The sequence below is a fragment of the Hipposideros armiger genome, unplaced genomic scaffold (genome assembly GCF_001890085.2).
Source record: "Hipposideros armiger isolate ML-2016 unplaced genomic scaffold, ASM189008v1 scaffold_290, whole genome shotgun sequence".
Classification (NCBI taxonomy): Eukaryota; Metazoa; Chordata; class Mammalia; order Chiroptera; family Hipposideridae; genus Hipposideros; species Hipposideros armiger.
In genome coordinates this window covers 1689233-1707915 of record NW_017731640.1, presented here as the reverse complement: position 1 = coordinate 1707915, position 18683 = coordinate 1689233, and the positions used below count along the sequence as shown (strand labels likewise).

The following is an 18683-nucleotide window of genomic DNA, read 5'->3' as shown; positions in this document are numbered from 1 at the left end:
CTGTTGTTCAGCATCTTAGCTGTAGAGGGCAGTGTCACTGGCCCTCATATGTGGGATCCAAACAGGGGCTCTCTGGCGTCCCAAGCCAGCTCTTAACCATCGCGCCACTCGGCCGGCCCTGAAGCTTTTAATATATCCTCATAACCCACAGAATGAAATAAAAATTCCTTAGTTTATTTCATGGTCCTAGATTCCTTAGCTTAACATTAAAGGCATTTTATAATATATCCTGGCTTGTTCCCTAAATACTTTATGCTTCAGCCACATTGAACTTCTCGCTGTAATCTGGTTGATTTACTTGTCAGAGTTCCCTACTGAACTGTGAAGTTCTCAAGGGCAGGAATCATTTTTTTTATATGTTTACATGTGTAGCACCTGGCACAGTGCCTGGCATATAGTAGGTGCTCGTTAAATGTTGATGGATTAATGAAATGCCTTTTCTTCTCCGTATTTCTATTAGCCTCCATGAGCCTTATATTGCAAACATTTCCCAAATATATCACATACTTTCATGTCTGGAGGCAGTCCTTCAAACTTTGAAAAATCTGCTCCCTTCCATTCTCTGCCTATAGAAATTCAATACATTTTCATCCTGGTACATCATTGATTGACCCATGTGCTGAGCATTTGACATGAGAGGAATGAGAATAATACATCAACTCTGTGATATAAATACTATAATTATTCTCATCTTACAAATAAGGAATATAACTAACAGGTCTAAGATCCAATCTAGACATTAACTATTGTGGGATTTCAGCCCAACTCTCATTAACTCTGAAGTCTGTTTTCTTTCTTGACCAATCAACTGTTGGTTGATACCTCCACAGACACTGGTTAAACTGCTTTGCACGGAGCCATATTGGCATATATTACTACTAGTTTTTAACACAGTCTTAACACCGGTATTAACACTCGTTAATTTTTACAAATTTGATAGGTGCAAAGTGGTTCCTTGTTGTATTATAAACAGATAATTTCTAAGTCCTCTGCACATCTTGTCTTTGGAAAAGTATGTTTCTCATTCTGTAGCCCCCTCATCAGGTAAGCTTTGATGAAATGGGGGTAGAATGAGATTATATTAAATTCTACCTGAACTTATGAAAGCTTGATTATTTTATACACACACACACACACACACACACACACACACACACACGTATTTTAAAACTAGAGTTTCACCAAAATCTAATAATAAAACCCATGTATATTATTAACTTAATTTTCATCTAATAAGCATTGACATAAAATTTGGTTAAATGTTCTGTATTCTCAACATACCCAATTCTAAATTGCTTTCTTGGGTCCAGAGGAACCTTGGCACAAAAAATAAGTGGAGAATAAAGGGAGTTTCACTAGAAATAAATTTGTCACACAGGAAATAGCATCTTGAATCTATAGGAATTCCCCTTTCCACCACAGCTTACATGAGAACTATAAATATTAATCATAAAAACAAGACTGAAAAACAACTAAAGAACCAAAGAATAAACCACAAGGAATGTTGGATGTCAATTTTCTGTTAAAGATAGTGCTCAGAAGAGATGGGTAGTAATCATCTGCCGCCAAGAAAAATACAAAATAAGAATTCCAGAAGAACCCACAGATGGTTTCAGAGTAATTCCTCTTATCAGAAAAGTTATTACTGGCATTGTGGAAAGAATTGTGTTTTGGCATCTTTGCCAGAAGACTTTTTCCCAGAAAGAAATATGAATAGCATTAACAGTGTGCAGTGAGTGCCTGCTATATGCGAGGTGCTGGCTAGGTTGACTAGGACATCGCCTCAGCCCCTAAGAAGCTCACAATCTAATGAGATGGACGTTTAAAATGCAGTGTGGTAAGTGCTATAATCACCATACATGTGTAACAAATACCATAGAAAGTTCAGAGAAGAGAGGGATTTCTGGGGACGTGAAATATATTTGAAGCCTGAAGGAAGAGTGTGTTTTTCAGCCAGAGAAGAGTTGGGAAAAAGCATGAGAAAAAACAAAGAGATATGGCAACCTTTTTTTAGTGCCGAAGTGGTGTTTGCTTAACCTTCCCTGCTCCTTGGCAACAGAAGGTGGTGCAGTAACAGTTTTATTTATTGTAAAGAAAAAAAATGAGATTGGAGAGAAATGTTTGCATCATTCAGTGATCATCAAAATGCCACAGTGGAGGGTGGGTAGCCTCTTCCAGGTTCCTGTGTTCAAGGTCCTACAGAGCAGCGGTGGTCCACCAGTGACTCCATTAATTTTCACCTCCTGTGTTTGTTTCCTCCTCCCCCCCCTCAGGCTTATTCTGTGTATGATGAAGAGATTGGCTATTGCCAGGGCCAGTCGTTTCTCGCTGCTGTTCTGCTTCTCCATGTGAGTAAAGAGGCCTCGGTGATGACCGAGACCTGGCCTGCCTCAGCTTAGACTAGCTTTAGACTTGAGTGTAGTTTTATATTGCCTTTGGCCCGACTCTAGGGCGTGGATTTTAACTCCTATATCTGGAAACCTTTTCCTTAATTTAATGTCATCATGGAAGTGAAACATGGTGAAAATAAGTGACAGTGTTAAAAACTAGTACAAGAGTAGACTTCATTTTTATTGCTGGGATGATTGGATAGACTTTATTTTAGTCTTGGTTGGACTCTTAGGGACATTTTACCTTCTGTAAAATAGCCACTGTCATTAGTATTTGTTTTGGGATTTATGTTTGGAGTGGGAAGGAGGCTGACAAGTTGGCTTTCTTTAGTGACATTCATTCATTCATTCAGCAAAGACCTTTATTCTCCAAATTACTGATAAACTTTCAGATCCACAGCAAAATTGAAGAAATCTTAAGGTGAACACTCATACACTCTTCACCTAATTTACTAATTAATATTTTTCTACACTGTTTTCTCTATCTCTCTCTGCATATTTCTCTTTTCCTCTTTTTTACACACACACATTTTAGGTCATCATCTTTCTTCAAGACAATATGAGTTCTCATTATTGACAGATACACTTTTTTTTTTTTTAATGAAAAAATTTTTGTTTGAAAGTCAATAGCAAACGTGAGGATACTTCACTCCTAGAGCATGTATCTCCTAAGAACATAACTGTAACAGCACAGTAACATCCAGGAAGTGCCACTGATTCAGTCTTGTCTTGCACACAGTCCATGTTCAGTTTTCCCCAATTGTTTACTCAGTAAAGCCCTTTATAGTTTTTTTTCCTTAACCCAAATCAGTGAATTGGATTTGGTTGATTTAAGCATTGAATTTGGTTGTAATTTCTCTTTATTCTTTTAATCTAAATTATCTGCTTGCTTTTTTTGTGTATTTCATACCATTTACAATTCTGAAAAATTTCAGCAAATTGCTTGTAAAAAACATCCTACATTCTTGATTTGTCTGATCATTTCCTCATGATTCAAGCTAAAATGCTTGGCAAAAATACCACACAGGTGATGTTAGCAGAGAGTTTTTGAGCACCTGTTATAGTCTGTACTGTGCTAGAGGTCAGGAGAGAACAATGGGGACATGGTCCCGTCATGGATACAAAGTTAGTGAAGCACAAGTTCATCATTTTTAATTTCAAGGGCACTATGAAGACATAGTAATAAAAAGTCTGATGCAAGATTATAACAAGGGAGCCATATTTATATAGATTCCAGGCTTCTCTGGGGAGGTAACCTTGAATAATTGACAAATAAAAATTGTGTGTGTGTGTGTGTGTGTGTGTGTGTGTATGTAGTAACACGATGATTTGATATACATACATTGTGAAATGATTATCACAAGCTAATTAACACATCTACAGATAAAGCTTTTAAATTTTTGTTTTAATTAGGTTTTATATCTCAAAGTCTCACAAGGCTGTGTGGTTTGTCTGTGTTCTCAACTGCAGTCCAAGGACATTTATCCCCATATAAGTATCACAAGCCCTTTAAAATGGGTTTTCCAATCAAGTCTAGTGTCTTAATTTGAACTCTGTGCTGCTTGCCGTCATGTTAAGATAAATGTTTGTTGCAGAGTGAGTGCAGATGTGCTGCCTAATGTCAGACATGCCCCCTGGGTCAGACCAGGTCTCCCTCGGCACGTGCAAGAGTGAAAGTGCCTTTCGTGACCTCAAAGGTCTGGTCCTTTGCCCAAATCCTTACCTTCCCAATAATAATTTGCTATGTTTTTCTCATTTAGTGATTAATCTGATCTGCTCTTGAGCTCTGCTTTATTCCCAGTGATGTCTGTGCCTAGCCCACCTCCGTCATCTTGTTTCACAGAAGAAGCCTACTCACCTTGACATTCTAAAGGCTTGCTGCAGTCACCAATCCTCAAATAAAATTTCCAATGCCTTTTTTCTATTTTGGAAACGAGACATTTTACCAGGTTCTCAGGGAAATATTTTTCTATAAGGCTGTGGAAGGCGTAGATATTGTTTTAAGTGGGTAACATCTGTAAATACAAGTGAAGTAGGATTTCTGTAGCACTTTAAGTGTTATTGCAAGTGTTAACTGTAGTACTTTCAGCATTGCTGCAAGCCTTAGAATAATACGTTAAGTTTTTTTCTGTAACTAGCTATGTTTTTAACAACAATGAAGAAGAAAAACGTTCTTACTAGAATGAAATAGCAGCTGAGGAGGTAAAATGATTTAACAAGGTCTCATGATTTGGGAACGAACGATGAAACCTATGCTCATGTATCGGCCTGTTCTACTCAGTTCACATCCCATCTTCCCGGCAAAGCCTTTTTCTGTCTCTCATCCAGGCAGACTCAGGGCTTTCTGGCTCTTGTGTTCTCACTGATCTTTCTAACCTAATTCATGTCACAGTTGCTGTGTATTGGTGGTCAGTGAGCTCCCAGAGCACAGGAACAGTGTCTGACATAGAGTGGGCATCGTTAGATAGTTCTTAGCTGAGTGAATGAATGTTGTAAAGCATAACTTCAGGCCTGAGTTACTGCATTCCACTGAATGTCCTGGTGTCCATATAAGAGAGTAGAAGGATGAGTTTAATATACTGAGAACGTCTGTATATGTTTTGTGATTCCGCCCCCCCCATTCCCTGTCTGTTACAGATGCCTGAAGAGCAGGCATTCAGTGTTCTGGTCAAGATCATGTTTGACTATGGTCTCAGGGAACTTTTCAAGCAAAACTTTGAAGATTTGCATTGCAAATTTTACCAGTTGGAGCGCCTCATGCAGGTAAAAAAAAGGAAAGACAGAAAGAAACCTTGTGCATTTGCCAGTTAGCATGCAGGACTGAGAAGTAGACTGATGAAATGGTGCAGGGAGCAGTGGTGATGGCCTTAGCCACCCAGGGTTCAGGACGGGTTTGTTTTGTTTTGTTTTGTTTTGTTTTGTTTTGTTTTCATTTCTCGCTATGTGATGATGATGCCAGATTAATAAGGCGTGGGCCTGATGGTGTGAGCTGGGCTTTCAATCTCATAAACACTAAACATGTCAGATGACTTTGCAGGGTCCTTTAACACAGCAGCCTCAGTCAAAAAATAGTCTCAAAGGCTCTGAAGCTGACTGGTTAGGACTTTCATAACAAAAGTGAAACAAACTTTCCCAAACATTTCATAACTTGGAAAGAAAAAACTGTCTTTCCAAATATTTGTCACCATTTGGGGGATATCCCTTTAGAGCTAGTTTGTGGACTGGAAAAGAGAGCCAAGAGCCAGTTTAATACCAGATAAGTGTTCTTCTGAGAACTGGAGGGTTTTAGAAAAACACAAATATGTGACTTTTGGGGTCTATTCCTGTCAGATTTATGAGCCTCCTAGGAGGGAGCCGAACAGCTGCCTCTGTGCCTAAAACTAGTGAGTTTGCTGTTGCAGGAATACGTTCCTGACCTGTACAGCCACTTCCTGGACATCAGCCTTGAGGCACACATGTACGCGTCCCAGTGGTTTCTTACGCTTTTCACCGCCAAATTCCCTCTCTACATGGTCTTCCACATCATCGACCTGCTCTTATGTGAGGTACGTATCAGGGGCTCTGGCACTGTGGCGCTGTTGCAGTGTCCTTCCGTGTCAGCTGTCAAGGCTGAGTTTTTTCTTCTCAGCTTATTTCAGTGCCAGAAAAATCCAGGTTTAAGTGACTCTTTTTGCTTCCAGCTGAAGCTGATGATCACGTTTTGTTCAAGGTGCTGTTTGGCAACAAACATGATGGACATTTATATTAGTTAGTATTAGGTTCGGCTGAATTTTTTTTTTTAAGATTTTTATTGGGGAATTGGGGGAGGGGAACATTGTGGTTTTCCAAGACCCATCAGCTCCAAGTCAAGTTGTTGTCCTTCAGTCTTAGTTGTGGAGGGTGCAGCTCAGCTCCAAGTCCAGTCGCTGCTTTTGTCTAGTTGTTGGGGGGGTGCAGTCCACCATCCCATGCGGGAGTTGAACCAGCAACCTGATTGCACACTGAGCCATCGGCCACCCATAGGTAGCTCGTGGCTGCTCAGCTCAAGGTGCTGTGTTCAATCTTAGTCACGGGGGGGGGGGGGGGGCAGTCCAACATCCCATACGGGTGTCAAACCAGCAACCTTGTTGTTGCTAAGAGCACACGCTGTCACCGGCTCAGCAGCAGCTCAGCTCACGCACAGCTCACTGGCCCATGTGAGAATCAAACTGGTAACCCTGTTGCTCAGAGCTCGTGCTCTTAACCAACTGAGCCACTCAGCCACCCCTGGTCTGAATTTTTTGAGAGACCAAACAACAGTGGTTAATAAAGCAGAGGTGAGTTTCTTACGTAAACGAAGTGAGAAGGTTGGCGTGACCTGCCTTTCCTGTAGTGTGACTCACCCTTATGGCTGCTTAGACTTCTAGCCACCAAGTTGTAGCTAAGCTGGGAGGTTGAGGGCATGGGAGAGAGTGTATGCCCTCCTTTTAAAAGACTTTCTGGAAGTTCCACCTACATTTCCTCTTATTGGCCAGAACTTAGGTACATGACCACACCTATGTGCAAGAGAGATTTTGTTTTTAAGCTTGGCAAAAATCAGCTGTTGGGAGTGGGTGGGGGTTCTGTTCCTACAAAAGAAAGTAGATATCAGAATAAATACCAGTCTTTGCCACAGCATAGTTTTGGGTTTCGGGAGGTTGTGTGTGTGTTTAGGAAAAAAATAACTAATTTCAACAATAATATATATTTATTATAGAAACTGTAGAAAGTATCAGCAAAAAAGATTTAAAGATACTTCTAATCCCACTGTCTGGAGGGTAACTACTTTCAACATTTTGGTGTATAGTCTTTCAGCCTTTTTTTGTGTTCATATATGTGCATGTAAAATTTCTATACGGAATAGTTTTTCTATATGGAATATTATGTAATAATATACATTATGGGTCTATATATATTTTAAAATGTGATTATGCTATATATACTGTTTGGTAACCTTCATTTCATATACTTGAACCATCTGTATACAAATCTGCCATCCTTTTTGCTTAATCTTAGCCATATGTAAAACATAGAAAAATCTAAGCTTGAAACATAAGAAGTCACATTACCAAATGTACTATTATTCTTACTTGCTGTCAGAAATCCCATTATTTGGATATACCATAATTTATGTAAACAATTCCTAACCTCAGACCTTGGAGTTGTCCAGTTTTTCACTACTATAAACAACAATTTGTTAAGTAGTTATGGCCCAATAGTATTCTAAGTGATTTACATAAACTTTTCACACTGATTAGCTCAGAAAGACCTTGGAAGAATATTAGTTATGGAAACCGAACTCAGAACTTAACATAGCTTAACTTGATCAACAGATGCTGCTTTTCCTCATTCGTCCTTTGCCCCCAGCATTTCCAGAATTGTTAGATGGAGGGAGGCAGATTGCGGGGAGCCCTGACCAGACTCAGTTCTGGATGCGGGGCTCACAGACAGACAGACTGACTGTAGTACTTGGAGTGGGCGGCACAAAATAAAGAAAAAGCCCACTAGGAGTTTCTTCCCAATCACAGTTTTATGAGCCTCATATCTTGGTTTGAAAGCATAGAATACTTTGGGAAAGTGTTCTTTCTTGCTGAATGTGAGAAGAGGGCTAGGAAAGTTCTTCTCTCAGAAAAATGGAGGCCTGGGTTGGCTTTAAGTGGTTCTTCAGCGTCGCTCTGTAATTTTTATTTTCTAAGGTATTTTTAAGATACTCCATTTCTTAATTAAGTTTTTACAATTGCTCTATAATTGTGGGGTCAAATGGCTTAATAATCCAGATATAAACACTGAAAATGTTGTTTTGTGTTTTCTCTTTTAGGGAATAAGTGTAATTTTTAATGTCGCCCTTGGATTATTAAAGGTACACATTTATACTGAATTATCTGGCATTCTCTGTTCAGCTCTTGCGATATCTTGGTCTTAATCTCCATCTAAGCAGCCACTGTGCTCTAATATTGTCCCTGACAGTGGATATGTGCACGTGGTTGTGGCAAAGGCTCAGAAGTGTCTTCTGGGGATTATAAAGGTGCTGGGATTATAAAGTGATTCTTGTGCATCTTCCTAGCAAGGAGCTCTTTCTATACGTGCTTGTGTTTTCTTTCTTCAAGACTTCCAAGGATGACTTGCTGTTGACAGACTTTGAAGGTGCCTTGAAGTTCTTCAGGGTTCAGCTTCCTAAGAGATACCGCTCAGAAGAAAATGCAAAAAAGCTAATGGAGTTAGCTTGCAACATGAAGGTAAAAGAGTTTTTGCATTAATTTAGATGTTTTTTCCAGTTAATATCTCACTATTCCTGATCAAATGATAAACATTTATAATACATTAATAATAGTAGGGGTTTTTTGTATTCTATTATTTTTTTCTAAATATTTTCATATGTATTAGGAGGTACGAGGTATATTCTGTGCATTAAATCTCATGGCCTCTCCCAACCTTTCAACTCCAGGAAAGAAATTATTATCCTTATTTGGAAGACAAACCAAAACACAAAGAAGTTGTAGCCCCCTAGAGTCATGCGTCTACTTGGTGGCAGAACTCAGGTTTCATGATTTCTCCTGTGCTGTCCTTTTACTTTCAATATTTGTTGTTATGGTCAGAAATTCCCTAAAATGAAACTAGTAGTACATGAAGGAAACCACTCAGTTTTTTCACTTCAATGGCATTTATGATTTGTGCAGTTTTTTTAAGGTAAAACAATATGGGATCTCCTCGTGTTCATGTTATAGTAACATTTCATTTTTATAGAACATGAAAAGGTAATTGAAGGAGTTTAGTTTGGGATTTTCAGGTAGAGGCAAATGAGGACAGAAGAAATAGTTGCGCTCAGATCCTTATTGGGTACATGGGGGACTGCCTGGCACATTGACTTTCTGTGACCCCAAGGGCAGAGCTGGGACTGGTGTGTCAGGGTGATTGTCCAGTGAGCAGAGCGCGGACTTGGCATGGGAAAGACCCGAATTCAGAGTTACTTCATGTAAGGCGCAGTTTCCTCTTTCGTAAAGGAACATTGGACTGCTCGTTCTGGTTCTGCGTCAAGACTGAGCTAACGCACGCTAACTTCTTTAAACACTGGAGATGCTAAATAAAATACAACCCAAGAAATGTTTAAATACCTGGATGAACTTGAAAGAAAAAAAGAGTAATGCCCAGGTAGCCGAAACACAGTAGCTCAAAGCTCGTGTGTATGGATTGATAAAAGAGTGTCTCAGGAGATACGACTATGAAAGCTTTAACACCCACACAGACAGACATATATGATGTTAGGCGGCTGAAAACTGGAACCTCTGTGCGTAAGTGAAGACCTTGGAATGGCTGCTGTGGTTTTGAAAGGGGAGATACGAAAACGACCTGTTAGCCCAAGAAACAATAGAAATCATAAGACTAAGTGAATGGGGGGTTTTCCCAAAAACAACAAAAAAAAGAAATGAAAGTAATCATTAAAGTCATGGTTCCAAGTAAAATGTGACATACTTCACAAGTACTATAGATAACATTTAATATACTTCGTCATGTGCCAGGCGCTGTGGTTAAGTGCTTGTACATATGAGGATTAACGACAGTACCTTAGTGCCTGGAGACTAGTAGGAGTTCAGGAAACGCTGGCCAGTACTAGGAGTATTTCCCCTCTGGCTTTTCAAGCAGGTATAAATCCTTTTCAGTGACATTTTCATGGACGATGGGTTTGTGCACAGAGCAGAGAGCCAGGTGAGCTCTGAGGTTCTTCGAGTCAGTCTTTCCACCTCAACTTGGCTCAGCACGTGGGAGGATGCTGCCTGTTACTTGCTTGTGATTTCTTCCTTCCAAAACCTGTTCCTTTCTCAATGTCCCCATCTTAGATTGTGGTGTCTGGTTGCTCAGACCAGAAAGCTTGATGTCATGCTTAACTTCTCTTTCTCAGCATGCATCTTCATTCTGCACAGCCACGCCCTGACATCAGAATGTGTCTGGGACTAGATCACTTCCAGCTTCCTTGATCACTAACCCCCTGCTGTGACCATCGTCATTACTTCTCTCCCGAAATCCTCCAGTGCACGCCTCGGTCTTCCTGTTTTCACAGCGGTTTCCTCCAAGGCTTTTCTTATCCCATCTCTCCTTTTCTTAAAACGCTCATGGCTTCTCAGCTCAGAATGCAACTGGAGGTTTCGCCTTGGCCTGTGAGGCCTGGCACCATCTTGCCTCTTGCCACCTGTCTGATTTCATCTCCTGCTCTCTCCACTGCAGACACCCTGGCCTCCTTTTTCTCCAGCAGGCCAGGCATGTCCGTTGCGTTGGCCTTTTCCTGGCGGGTCTCGGCCTGTAACTTTCTCCTCAATGTCTGTGTGGCTTCACTGTTACCTCATTCAGTATTAGGCTCAAATGTCATGCCATCAGAGAGGCCTTCTCTAACCACAGTGTCTGAAGTAGCAGCTCCCCCCAACCCTCATCTCCTTCCCCTGTCTCATTTTCCGCATAACACTTAAACTACTTCACGTTATTTTGTTTATTTAATTATTAATTCCACACATGCATGTGCGTGCGCGCACATGCGCACACACACACACACACACACACACACACACACACACACACACACTGGAATTATGCCTGTGACAGAGGGGACTTTATCTTTTGTTTACTTCTGAATCCCCAGCACAAGAACAGGATATGGCGTGTAAATGTTGGTTGAATGAGTGAATAAATCAGTATGCTGTTGAGTTTCTACCAAGTGTTTTATAAAGAAGAGTTAACGTGGATTTGGGCAAGGCTTAAAAATATTTTCCAGTTGAAGGTTTTTACCTTTGGAGCTTTCATTAGCTTGAAACACTTTAATAATATATGGACCCTTTACTTCGTTACTCCGGGTGGAAGGTGTCTAATGTCTTCTTTTTCTTGCCTGCGCTTTCAAGGCATTTAGGCAGACAAAGCTGCACAGCACACACATTTTGTGCTTAGACACGTAATTGCTTCTGGCCCTGGAGAGCTTTGCATGGCTCGGGTGCACTTTGGATGATTCCCCTACTTGCACATGGTTTTGAGTGAGAAAGATGGTAGTTTTTCTTGAAATTGATTCACAGTATGGAGAGCCTACAGATTCTCTAGGACATGAGAGAATGAGATTTTTCTGCTCAAAGGTGGGGTGTAATATGTACAGTTTAGTTAGTGATGGTCAGTTGTACTCTGGCAGCTATACTTAAGACCGGCAAATGTGGAGGCGGGAGGTAGAGGCAATAGCTGAGCCAGTTATCGGCAGCGAAGCTCAGTCACAGTGATAATCTGCCAGCTCAAAAATAAGAAAACCCTTGGCAAGCCCTGCTCTATGTGGGCTGCCTGAGGCAGGAGTGTCTCTGTCAACACAGGGAGTCGTGTCATCACTTGGGGATTTGGAGCCCACTAGACATGGAAACAGGGTTCCTGCTGTGTGGCTGGTGTAGAAACTAGCTTTTGAACTTTTGGGTGTAGAATTTAGAAACGAAACATTGGCTCTGTAACTCATTAAATGCCATTCCATTATGATATAAAGAAATGCCATTCTTTAATTTTTTCAAAAAACTGTGGCTTATTTTTGCAAGTTATACTTCCTGATTAAGGTGGGAATTGGGCATACTTTGCCTCACATGCCAGTCCAGGAAGCAGATACCTACTTTTGTGTTGTTGTTGTTGTGTTTTAACAATTATAAAGTTGTAATTTCTGGTGTTTGTATTGTTTCTGTCAGTATCTCATTTCTCCCTCACAGCTCCCTATAAGGTATGTTAGGGCGAATCAGGTGTGGAAACTGAGGCTTATAGAAGTCAGGTGACTTACCCAGCTGGTACTGGCTGGGCAGTGACGTGCCCTCATGGAACCAGGCCTTCTGACTATCCATTCCCAGTGCTTTCCTCTCCATCCCACTGCCTCTTCACTTTGCAGGATTGCAGCAGGAGCGTCTTACGTGGCAGTACCTGAAATGGCCACAAGATGGTGTGCTACTCATAAAGCTCCATTTTCCTCCCTGTGCCGTCTTTTTCTCTGTAATTCTGTCTCTGTGTCGATCCATTACTTGCCTCTCTTTAATTTCTCTCTTTACAGCCCTTTTACTTCTCGGTGTCGTCTCCCTCCTTCTCCCTAGTTTATTATGGGACTGAAATATTTATTTTTTGAGGAGTTTCAGATCTCCTGCTCTTAATCTAAAAGTTAACAACATACATCCAAACTAATTTAGCTGTCCATTGAATTTCTCTTCCTTTATGGGTCAGTACCCTGAATCAGAAATATTGTTTCCACTTCTGATACAAGGTCTAAAAGGAATTTCACTTTCAATAGATTGTCCCAGGAATTTGCAAATGATCTTAGGAGCTCCACAACCCCTTCATACTCATAACTGTGCTATGCATTGTCTTTAGAGGGGAAGAAATGGGGGAAAATCATTTTTAGGCCTTTAAAACTTTTGATTCAAGAAGTATATGAGAGCAACTGTTTCCTTATATCTCTACAGGGATTTTAGAGAACAAGTCAGATGTGTGGGTCTAGTTTAGAAGAAGCAGGAACCATGCTAAAATAGATGACTCAGTGCGTCTCTTAGATCAAACCTAAAGACTTGACCCTTTCGTTGTAGAATCCTGCCAAAGGTGAAATGGAAGTTCTGAACCATTGTTTTCCAATTGGAAAACCATTGGACTTTGTTATTTCAAGTATAAAGCTAAAGTGCTAGACTTCAAACAGCCTGTAAGAAAAGACATTATAACAAAACTCAAATAGCAGTATCTCCAAATTAATGTAATCCTAGTCATTTGCTATTTGGAGAAATAGAAAACCCTTTGGCATTTGGGAATATTTGCCCTTGGGAGATTTTTTTTTCATGAGCTAAAAGCAACACTAGTTTGAATTTCATTCTGTGCTCCGATCACTTGTATAGTTAATGTGTGTTAGGATTTTAAGCTCTGTCATTGCAGTGACTTCATCAGCCTTTTCCTGATGTGTTCACAGAATCTACCAGTGTCTGCACGTAGTGAATTAGTCCTTAGTAACCACGTGAGGTCATTTTACAGATGTGCACACTGAAGCTTAGAAAATTGAAGAAAACTCCCAAAGGGTATAAAGTTCGTAAGTGATGAGTAGGGATTAGATCCCAGGAATTTCAGGCTCTAAAGTCAACGCTTATTGTTAATGTGCTTTACATTTACAGTAAATGAGGGATTGGATGAATAGGACAAGAGACACTTGTATTGGCCCCTTTTTGGTGACATTTGTCGTATAATGGTTGGTAACTTAGTTTCTGTGTCAGTGTTGAAACTTACTCTCTTTATACTGTACCTAAGTTCAGTTTCCTTTCTAGCTAGACAAGGCTATAGTTTTACTTCTTACCTTTTAGAACTGGATTTCATGGCAAAACTTCTGAGTGGCTGCTGTTCCTCTGCAGTGTACCCTAAATTTTGCCAGTGTCGCAAGGACAGCAGTGTCACTACCTTCTTACTTTATTTTAATAAGCTGGTCTCCCTTGGTCCTTATCTGTGTTTGGGTTCTCCACTACTAATTTGCTTCTTGCATTTTAGGAAAGTACTCTGATGGTAGAACCAGAATGCCTAACTGAATTTAGTGATCTTTCTTCAGACAAGTCACCTCACCTATCTAGGTCTCAGTTCCCCATCAGTTCAGTGAGGGTGCTCACCCCTGTTATCCCCACCTCAGAAAGCTATTTGGAGGATGAAATAAAACAGTAGGTGTGGAGGTGTCTTGTTAGCTTGATAGGCCTGTGTAAATCTCGGGTTCTTTTAATTATAAACTAAAGTGAAGTTCTTGCCCCAAACCTTCTACAAAAGGAAGATGGACGTGGGTCAGGTTTCTTTATTTAGCAATGAGGACTTTGGGTCAGGCTCTCGTCCTACCCACCTGCTCACCCGCACAACATCTTTCAGCCCTGCCGTGCGGAGCTGTTGACATTCAACCTCCCACCATCGCTAGACTCCTGTGACTCCAGCCTACAGGGGTTCTGACCTTTGCAACAGTTTCTTAAGCTAGCAACCTGTTTCCTGCTTTTCTGTGTTAAATGGACTTTGTTTAAATGGTTCATTGTTTACAGCACATATTCAGAGGATAGTTGGGCCTCTGATTCAGGCCAAGAATGCAGATGGTAATATTAATAACAAGGAATAGCTACTCTTCATTAAAAAGACCTCACTGTGTGCGGGAGACGCTTCTGAGCTCTTTATAATATATGCTTTATATCCTGTGATCCTCATAACAGTTGCCCTCATAAGGACTGTTGGGGTTGGCACAGATGAGGAAGCCGAGGCTGAGGTAAGGCAGCCCGACCTTGGTCATACAGCAGGTCGTCAGCCGAGCCAGGACGCAAGTCTTGGTCTGTCCACCTGCAGACTGTCCCACCTCACTCCCCCCCGAGTCAGCAGCCACTCTTTCTCCATCTGTGTGGACCTTCGTCAGGGCCCACCTTTTCCAGGGCAAGTTGCACATGTTTTAAGAGAGAGCATTACCCAGTTCCTGTGACAGATTGATGACAAGTGAGTGACCAAGGGGAGGAATTTGGGACTAAATTTGTACTTCCACCAGAATATGAAACTGGCATATTCCAAGTCTTTGCTTTCTAATCTAAGGTTTCTTAACCAGTGACTACAGGTGGGCCTCAGGGAGCCCATGAGTCCTCTGAAATGGTATGGAGAACGTTTTATTGCTGGGGTGGGGTGGGGTGGGGCAGAGCTGGCAGTTCCGTGCTCTTTATGTGGACAGTGTTTTTCTGGGAACCATGGCTCTCAGGAGATTCTCAGAATGGTCCTGTTCCCAACAGTGTTAAGAATCTCTGTACTAATTGCAGTGGGGTAAAAAAAAAAAATGGTTTTACCTAAATTATAAACTCACTCTTATCCCAGGAAACTATGAGCGTTTTTAACCCCCAGAAGTACCTTGAAACAGAACAGATTTCAAATTTAATCCTCTTTGAGGACAAAAATACTACTGTGTGTCAAGCTGTGAGTTCCACAGCCCTCTGATAGAAGTCAGCCTACCGTGGGTGGGATTCAGAGCTCTGGGGCTGATTCCACAGCTGCCCTGCTTCCTGAATTCAATGAAAATGTTACTGGTGTAAGTAAGGACAGATGAAATAAACCTTGGACTTTTAAGAGTGGGGGCTATGTCTGCTCATTGGGTATTTTCATGCTTACTGTGTGCCAGGCATTAGGAATTTACAATGAGTAAAGTTCTCATGGACTTTGCATGTTGTGATCTATACACATCTCTGTATCGCCCAGCGAAGAACATTGCGCATAGTCACGCTCACCTGGTGGGTAAATAAATGTACCTGCTGCATCCTGATTAGGTTAAAAGGAAGGCCATTGGCTTTGGCTTGTTCAGCATCTGTTTATTGAGCCTGGATTATGTTCCAGGCATTGGGCTAGGCACTGGTAAGCAAGTGGAGGTGGCCTGTTTCCTAGTGGGAAGACAGACCGTCGAGTAAACACATAAATAAATCAGTGAACTTGGACAGATGCCATGGAGGAATTGACTCGATGCTGTGAGAACGTGTAACGAATGTCCTGGCCTGATAGGGGCAGTGTGTGTCAGGAAAAGGTTCACTAAAGAAGCCATCCTGGAGCTCTGATCTGAAGGGTGAATGGAGGTGAAGTGCATGTGGGATTGTCTAGAAAGAGGGCCAGGCTCGCAGTGTGCGTTCACTTAGGTTGCCATTTGCATTCAGAAGAAAGGTCGGTGTAAAAAAGAGGGGTTCCTCTCTTATTGAGTTAGCAAGCATTTTTGGCACTCTGTGCACAGGCACGGTACAGTGATGAGTAAGACACAGTTCTGACCTAGAGAAGGCATGGATAATGGGGTGCTGGTCTCATAGAGAGGCTTCCCATGGTGCTGTTGCTGCCGGTACTTCTCAGGTTCCCCATTGAGGTATCAGGCATCAGTCTTTTTTGTGGAGCCTGTGCCTCAGAGGCAGCCTGAATTAATTGGCTCCGGTTTGCAGCCACCCATGCTTCAAAAGTCAGGATCAGCTGCGAAACCATTATAAGCGGTGTTGTTTTTATTTCTTTTTTTTATTTGTGGTGGGGCTGGGGCGTAAGATGTTTAAGGGAGGGAGGGAGGAAAAGAGAGACTGAGAACCAGTGAGGCTGAGGGATGTGAAGGGAGCCTGAGCTGGTCGAGAAATCAGAACTCGGGACCCAGCAGGCTCTGCGGAAGATGGTGGAGCTTTTTCTGGGTTCAGTGCTGCAGGGAGACCCCTGAGGACTGATTTAGAACCACATGGAGACTGTCATCTAGAAGTCCAGAATAATTAGAATTATTTTTAAACAGCATTTATTTAGCTTACTTAATTATAAAAATGATGTATGCCCAATGCACAACACCTGGAAAACATGGGAAACACATAAAGAAACACCTGTATCCTGTTACTACAATGTAAGAACCCAGTGAGATAACGTGTGTGAAGGGTCTGGCGCTTCTCAGGGGTCACTGTTAACCCCATTGCAGTGCGGAGGGAGAACCAGCCCTTTGCTCTGAGAATGAGGCAGCTACGCATATAATAAGGGATAATGAAATGTAGAAGAAATCGTGTTGTAATTAGCCTTTTAAAGTGTATATTTATGGGGGGAAAATGGTAGTTCTTCCGTACCCCAGCATGAGAATGAAAAGTTAGAGAATCCTGAGGATTTGGAAGAATGTTTTATAGAATTTGCTGTCAGGTTTTGTTTTACTTTTTATAAACCAGTGAGGGGAGCTGCCTCTTATCCACTGCCCTCCTTGTCACTTACCCAGACTGAGAGCAAAGAGTAGTGGGAGGAAGTGTTTGTTGGCTGCCCACAAGCCTCATTTATTCTCTGAGCTCTACTATTGATAGGTCAGGATTATTTATAAATTTACTGATCACACAGATGTTTTATTTAGGCGCTTGCTCTGTGAATCACATATACAATAAACTTTTACCCTGGCATTGGCCTTAAACCGCAGAAGATCTGAGTTTAAAGATGTCACTCTCCCGCTGTGGCCTCACACCACTGTTTAATGGATATCTTTCTGTAGACTGCAGCCGGGGCATAGTGCTGTGTTCTTGGCTGCCTCCCCTTGGGCTGCAGCCAGACTCCAGGAAGAAGTTCTGACTGAGGCAGACCTGTAAACATCCCGACAGGTACAGGTGTCACAGAGTCAGTGGACAATGGACACCGGGCAGTGCGAGTGAGGTGGAGAAGGAATGGTGGAGGCGCTGACGCCAGCATGCTGTGACCTTGGGCCGATCCCATCCCCTCTCTTTGTCTCAGTTTCTTCATCTATAAAGTAGGGAAGGTTGACTGGACTAGTTCTGAGATTCCTAATTATCTGAAACAGGGGACTAAAATTAGTGCTGATTATTGAAGCTTTGGGAAGGGGTGAGTGTTAACTTTGTGTCATTCTTTAAATTGCATATATTTGTTTTATCACTTTTCTGTTTCTTATATTTCATAATTTTTAGAAATGTAAAACGCCAAAGAAGAATGGGTTAGCAGTTTAGAGGAAGGAATCAAACAAAAGGCTAAGAGTTGCATCTTGAAGGATTGCCCTTGGTTATGGTCTAGATTGAAGAAAGAGAAGGGTTAACCAGTAAAAGGTGGGGTGGGGGGGGACCTGTTAGGTAGGAGAGCTCTCAGAGACTAGAATGAGAAGAGATGCCCTAGAGCGAGAGGAGTGGATTGGTCACGTTAAAGCCTGAAAGTCAAGGAATTTTGAAGTCTATTTGGGGAGAAGTAGAACCCCCTGGATGGAGTGAGAAAAAGAAACCACTTTGTGAACTTCAGGAGGGTACTTTCTGTGGAGTAGTCAGAGCAAAAGCTTGATTTAGAGCGAGGAGAGAGAGAGGCCATGAAGTGATGGAAGTGAAAGGTACAGACCTGTGGTTTGCAATGGTTGGTTAAGAAAAGCTTGAGAGAAAGAGGTCATTAGTTTGACAGGGTGGAAAAGCAGCTAAGTAGAGTGGTCAGGAGAACTGTGTTTTTAAGGACAGAGAGAGCAATGCCTATTTGAAAGCAGCACAGGAGCTAGCAGACAGTAAAGGTAATATAGGTGGTAGGATAGTGAGGTGGCTACAGCTTGGCCTTTGGATGGAATTTAGCTGCCTGAGTTCAAATCCCAGATCTGCCAGTCCCTACCTGAGTGACCTTGGCTAAGTCACACAGCCTCCTTATACCTTAGTTAACTTAATGTATAAAATGAGGATAATACTGTACCTTGTAGAGGTGACGTGAGGTCACAGATTTAAAGCACCTTGCAGCAGTGCTGGTATGAGCTAAATAAATGGTGGTGGTGGTGATGTGGTGGTGGGGGTGGTGGTGATGGTGGTGGTGGCGGTGATG

At 41.7% G+C, this 18683-nt stretch overlaps 1 protein-coding gene across 2 annotated transcripts in view; it reads left to right on the top strand.

The window, feature by feature from the left end:
* Positions 1-18683, top strand: part of RABGAP1 (RAB GTPase activating protein 1) — a 139996-nt gene that overhangs the window by 106796 nt on the left and 14517 nt on the right. For both annotated transcript variants that reach the window (XM_019658789.1, XM_019658788.1), the window contains 5 exons: positions 2274-2348; positions 5028-5153; positions 5792-5935; positions 8206-8247; positions 8495-8623. In XM_019658789.1, coding sequence (XP_019514334.1) covers positions 2274-2348; positions 5028-5153; positions 5792-5935; positions 8206-8247; positions 8495-8623 — 516 coding nt within the window. The remainder of the gene's footprint in view (positions 1-2273; positions 2349-5027; positions 5154-5791; positions 5936-8205; positions 8248-8494; positions 8624-18683) is intronic.